Source organism: Lynx rufus, unplaced genomic scaffold (genome assembly GCF_022079265.1).
Source record: "Lynx rufus isolate CCGP_SWC_20201006 ecotype Redwood Valley unplaced genomic scaffold, mLynRuf1.p SCAF_1, whole genome shotgun sequence".
Taxonomy (NCBI): Eukaryota; Metazoa; Chordata; class Mammalia; order Carnivora; family Felidae; genus Lynx; species Lynx rufus.
The window spans coordinates 81,596,384-81,602,141 of NW_025814823.1; the positions used below are offsets into that span (position 1 = coordinate 81,596,384).

General features: G+C 60.8%; 1 protein-coding gene across 1 annotated transcript; it reads left to right on the plus strand.

Annotated features, from left to right (window-relative positions):
* Positions 1-4,240: 4,240 nt before the first annotated feature.
* On the plus strand, positions 4,241-5,422 carry SOX1 (SRY-box transcription factor 1). Its single transcript, XM_047086490.1, has one exon. The coding sequence runs from the start codon at positions 4,241-4,243 to the stop codon at positions 5,420-5,422; it is 1,182 nt and encodes a 393-aa protein (XP_046942446.1).
* The last annotated feature ends 336 nt before the right edge of the window (positions 5,423-5,758 follow it).

A 5,758-nucleotide genomic window follows, 5' to 3' on the forward strand; every position in this document is an offset into this window, starting at 1 on the left:
GCACAGAAAGTCTCCTCTAGGTGCCCGAAACGCAGCTTTCATTTAAAGATTGCTAGGGGCGATCTACAGGGAGTTCTGTCCACTCTGACCGTCTCTGCTTCCCAGATTTCTCCTGAGCACAACCACGGAGCTGTGGGGAAAGTCAAAGCCAAAAGTCTTAGTTACTCCACACAAGCAGTTTACACTGGTGGTGTTAGAAGTCCAGAACTCAGTTTATTTAAAAGTCAGGGGCTCTTGTGCAATTGCCCAAATACATCATGTACATAGATATGCATATATTCTGTATGTCTACCCACCTACATGTACACGTACAGATCTCCTCTGTGAACGCATGATGTTTATGAATGCATATACTCTTTGCGGGCATTGTGTATTCGCATGCATATGTGTGCCATATGTATATACACATACGTATACATACACCCACGTGTGCATGTGTGTGTATATAATTTCCTCTAACGGAGCTTGGATCTGGATTCTCTTTGAGGATCATGCCCACAAGTTAAATAAAAGAACAGCAAGTATCTTCACCTATCCATATTGCCAAGTCGATCTTCACTTTGGCATTTTGAGCAAAAAGATACAATGAAGTTTCTGAGAAGCCAAAAAAAAAGCCAATTCGGTCAATCATCAGTGAACTAATCCTTCCCTCAGGGTCTGGGCCCTGACATTACCTGGAAATTGTGTAGTCTGTCTTCAAATCCTCTAGCACCCAACCTTGAAGAATCCCTCAGTCCCAAGGAGGCCCCTGCCAACCTAGTGGAGGTGAAGAGGGGAGAAACAAAACTGGGGAGAGGAGGTGTTTTCCAAACCGGTTTTTGTATGGTTTCCTCTCCTTTCAAAGAGTCACTGGGGAGAGGGGTCAGGAGTGAGGAACTGAGGCTCCCAGAAGCTGTCACCGACTGGAGTCGATGTGACGCCCCTCAGTCTCCATGCCAGGGTGGAAGGCGCGGAGAGGTCTGGCACTCACTGCCCTGCCACTGCCTAATTGGCACAGGCGGCTGGTGCCAATCATCTATCGCTTGGCAACAAGTTACACCTGCGGCTCCAGTTTAATGCTTGTGTGTGTGGACACCCAGAGCGTGCACCCGCTCGGGCCCAGGGAGCATCTCGTCACTCAAAAGGGCTTGTGGAGAGAGCCCTGAACGCTAAGCATCAGCGTGATCTCACGCAAGGCTAAACCATTTACCTCCCATTTAGATGCTCCGGAAAACAAGGGTAACATCGTATTTGGAAACAATTTTCAGGATGGTGGTCGAAAGAAACCAGACTGTTCAAAGTCGGCCATCCAAGTTCCCAAAAGCATAAAGCATTCCTGCAATGCTGACTGGAGTGCAGGGTGTTTATAAAATAAATTGCCCCATTGATATGGAAAATAATGTGCCAAGCCTGACTCACACAAAGCATTTTCAGGGGGTCTTAGGCTATTTAGTTTAAAATCTAAATTGAAAAGCAGAGGAAAAGAAATCTTTCAATTGCTAAGTGGATAATATAGTTTATAATTTGTAAACCATTTCCTTTATTTCAGTCTTGCTGACTTTCCATAACACACTGGATCTCACTGCACACCCATCGCCTCCTAAATTATCAAAGGAAAAACGGGCCCGTAGCATTCTTAAACAATATTCTTGTTCTTTTTTTGTTCACTCACAATGTAACTGATATTTGGAGGTAGTGCATGAAACAAATCAAAAGATTTAACAAACTCGATTGATGAAATGAGAAGGTAGTTGAAAACCGACTTTATAACCTAGATATTTAGTGAAAAACTAAATACAAAACGACATTTCCTTTCTAATATAATTATGTATTATTTGATGAGTTCACTATTAACTGCTGAATGGCCTGAAGCGGAAGCAGTTCAATCTGCAGAGACCAATTTGCTGTCGCATGGCATACTGTAGCAACCTTGAAATAATAATAAAAAGGCTATACAGTAATAATCACGGTAACTGGGATCACAGAGAGCAGGACGCCTGCACCTCGGGCGAGCAATGGGGTCAGGATATTCACCACCTCAGAGGTGTTTTTAATGGAGGGGGAGGGAGAAGGTGTCACGTGCTCACTGCCCAGAACACTTCAACGTCCTTATTAGAACGCTTAGGGTCATCGTCGCCGGTACATGGTTATTCCGATTACAAGATGGTCAGTCACGCCGCTGTGGTTGGGCTCGGCTTCACCCACGTCCCCTAAGCACCTCCCTCTCCAGGGCGCGCACACACGCCCGCGTGGAGTAGGCACGAGGGGTTCTAGGGCTCGAGGGAGTCTCTGCAAAAAAAAAGGGGGGGGCTCTGGGCCACTTGCTTATCGTTCGGACTGAAATGGTAGCGTGAGCGCCACGGTGGGGGCTCTGGACTGGGCTTGGAAATCTCTTGTGCGTCCCCAGATGGAGCACACTATGAGGGTTAGGAGTTGTGGCCGAAGACAGGGCCTCACTCCTCCCAGGAACCAGGCCTTTCGTTCACATTATGTAGGAAAGCGGCATCTGTCGCTGAGTCGCGAGGCCCCGCTTCTCCCGTTCGGTGTCCAGTAGGCCCCGTTCACGCAGTTTTCATAGATCTTGGGCCAACAGCTGCTGGAAGATTCGCTCCAGAAAAGCGTGGGCTCCATCGTTCTTTCGCGATTTCAACAAACTTTTTCGATTGTTGTGGAGTCACTACTAGACTCCAGATAGATCTTGTTGTCTCCCAGCTCCCTGGCAATTCCTTTTGAGGAGGAAGGAGCCAAATTGAGAAGACGCCCCCAGGCTCATTGAAACCCTCAACAAACACACACACAAAGTTCAGGGCTGATGGAGCGAAGTCTGACAAAACGCCCCCTCTCCTCCTTAGGGGGATTCGGGGCCTGGACCGGGAAGGCCTTGTGGATGAGAGAGGGCACTGGGGAACCTCCGCCCACGCGGCGGCCGAGCAAGTATACCCGGGAGGGTCTCGCAGGAGAACTCGTGGGGGGCTTCCGAGCTGCGGATCTCAGACGCCCTCCAGCTACCCCCGGCTCCCGGGGGCGCGCCTCTCCTCCCAGGCCTCGGCCCCAACTTTCCCCCTCCCAGCAAGCGCAGACTTGGCCGGCGGGGGTGCCGCGGAGCTGGGTCTCCAGTGCGCTCCTCTAAACAAGGCTCGGGGCTGTATTCCCCCCCAACCCTCAACACCCCCCCCCCCCGCCCCGAACGAGTCTTTCTCCGTCTTCGCTTTTAAACCCAACCTTAATCGTTCGGAGCGCGCGGGCGGGAGAGGCGAGGAGGGCGAGCTCGGGGTTCGCCGCCGCCGCCGCCGCTGCCGCGCGCGCTCAGGAAGCAGCGTGGCTGTGCCCCCTCCCAGGCCTCCTTCCCCCTCCTTCCTGCCCCTGCTCCCCCTCCTTCCTCCCCTCCTCCCGCCCCGCCGCCCGCGCCCCGAGCTTCTACTCCCTCCCCACGTCACTCGCCAGCGCGCCATGCAAATCACCGCCGCCGCCGGCTCCCATTGGCCGCGGCGCGCTCATTTAATGGCAGCCCGGGCCCGGCGTATGGCTGCTGGGCCCCGCGCGCCGCCGGCCCCGCGTGCGCCTCCGCTCCGAGCGCACGGCCTCGGGCAGGCAGCGGGCAGCCAGTCCCGGGCTCGGCGGCCCCGCTCTCTGGCCCTCTCCTCGCGCCTGCGCTGCCCCCGGCCCCCCTCCCCAGCGGCCCCCCTCCGCGCCCCCCTCCGCGCCCCGCTCCCCCCCGGGCACCTGGGACCGGCACATGCCCAGCGCACGCGGCGCGCCGCGCTGCTAGAAGTTGTAGCCCCGGAGTTGGAGGCCGCCGAGGACCGAGCGCAGGAGCGAGGAGGCGGCGCTCGGCGGCGGCCAGCGAGAAGGCGGCGGAGAGCCCCGGGCCAGGCCCCGCGCACGGCTCACGTCCCGAAAAGTGGAGCTGCAGCTTGGCGACGCCTGCACCTGTTTGCGCCGCTCCGCCGAGGCGACCGGGCTGCGGCGGCGGCGGCGGCGGCGAAGACGGCGACCCCGGCCAGCGCCCTCTTCGGCAAGTGGTTTGAGCGCCAGGAGAAACTTTGCACCTGTGAGCCGGACCTGCGCTGAGTGCGTGTGTTTTTGCCTCCCGTTCCGTTGTCTTCGCTTCCACCTGCGCCCCGCTCTCCTCTCCGGTAGGACTTCTCCCCCTCCCCGCGTCCCGCTCCGTTCGATTGAGCCCCTCTCCACCCTCCGCCCCCCTGCCGTCTATGCTCCCGGCCCTCCCCACGCGGTGCCGGTGAACCCGCGGGCCGCCCCGATGTACAGCATGATGATGGAGACCGACCTGCACTCGCCTGGCGGCGCCCAGGCCCCCACGAACCTGTCGGGCCCGGCCGGGGCGGGCGGCGGTGGGGGTGGCGGTGGCGGCGGCGGCGGCGGCGGCGGCGGGGTCGCCAAGGCCAACCAGGACCGGGTCAAGCGGCCCATGAACGCCTTCATGGTGTGGTCCCGCGGGCAGCGGCGCAAGATGGCCCAGGAGAACCCCAAGATGCACAACTCGGAGATCAGCAAGCGCCTGGGCGCCGAGTGGAAGGTCATGTCCGAGGCCGAGAAGCGGCCGTTCATCGACGAGGCCAAGCGGCTGCGCGCGCTGCACATGAAGGAGCACCCGGATTACAAGTACCGGCCGCGCCGCAAGACCAAGACGCTGCTCAAGAAGGACAAGTACTCGCTGGCCGGCGGGCTGCTGGCGGCCGGCGCGGGCGGCGGCGGCGCGGCGGTGGCCATGGGCGTGGGCGTGGGCGTGGGCGCGGCGGCCGTGGGCCAGCGCCTGGAGAGCCCGGGCGGCGCGGCGGGCGGCGGCTACGCGCACGTCAACGGCTGGGCCAACGGCGCCTACCCCGGCTCGGTGGCGGCGGCGGCGGCGGCCGCGGCCATGATGCAGGAGGCACAGCTGGCCTACGGGCAGCACCCGGGCGCGGGCGGCGCGCACCCGCACGCCCACCCGGCGCACCCGCACCCGCACCACCCGCACGCGCACCCGCACAACCCGCAGCCCATGCACCGCTACGACATGGGCGCGCTGCAGTACAGCCCCATCTCTAACTCGCAGGGCTACATGAGCGCCTCGCCCTCGGGCTACGGCGGCCTCCCCTACGGCGCCGCGGCCGCCGCCGCCGCCGCCGCGGGCGGCGCGCACCAGAACTCGGCCGTGGCGGCGGCGGCAGCGGCGGCGGCCGCGTCGTCGGGCGCCCTGGGCGCGCTGGGCTCGCTCGTCAAGTCCGAGCCCAGCGGCAGCCCGCCCGCCCCCGCGCACTCGCGGGCGCCGTGCCCCGGGGACCTGCGCGAGATGATCAGCATGTACTTGCCCGCCGGCGAGGGCGGAGACCCGGCGGCGGCCGCGGCGGCCGCGGCGCAGAGCAGGCTGCACTCGCTGCCGCAGCACTACCAGGGCGCGGGCGCGGGCGTCAACGGCACGGTGCCCCTGACGCACATTTAGGGACGCGGGGACTCTGCGGCCCGCGCCCACGACGCGCGACGAGGGAGCGCGCGGCCCGCCCCGGGCGGCCTTGCTTTTGTACAGACGTTTCCACGTTCTTGTAAAGAGGAAGGCACTGGCGACGAGCGCGGGCGACCCGCGGCCCCCACCTCCCCTTTGCGGGAGCTCCTGGGGACCCGCCGGACGCAGACACCGCCGTGCGGTCTAGGCCGACTTCGGGGCTTTCTTGAGACTTTTTGTACAGTATTTATCACTCACGGAGGAGGCGGAAAGCGTTTTCTTTGCGCGAGGGGACAAAGGCCAAACCAAGCGAGAGGCGACTCCCAACTTTTCTAT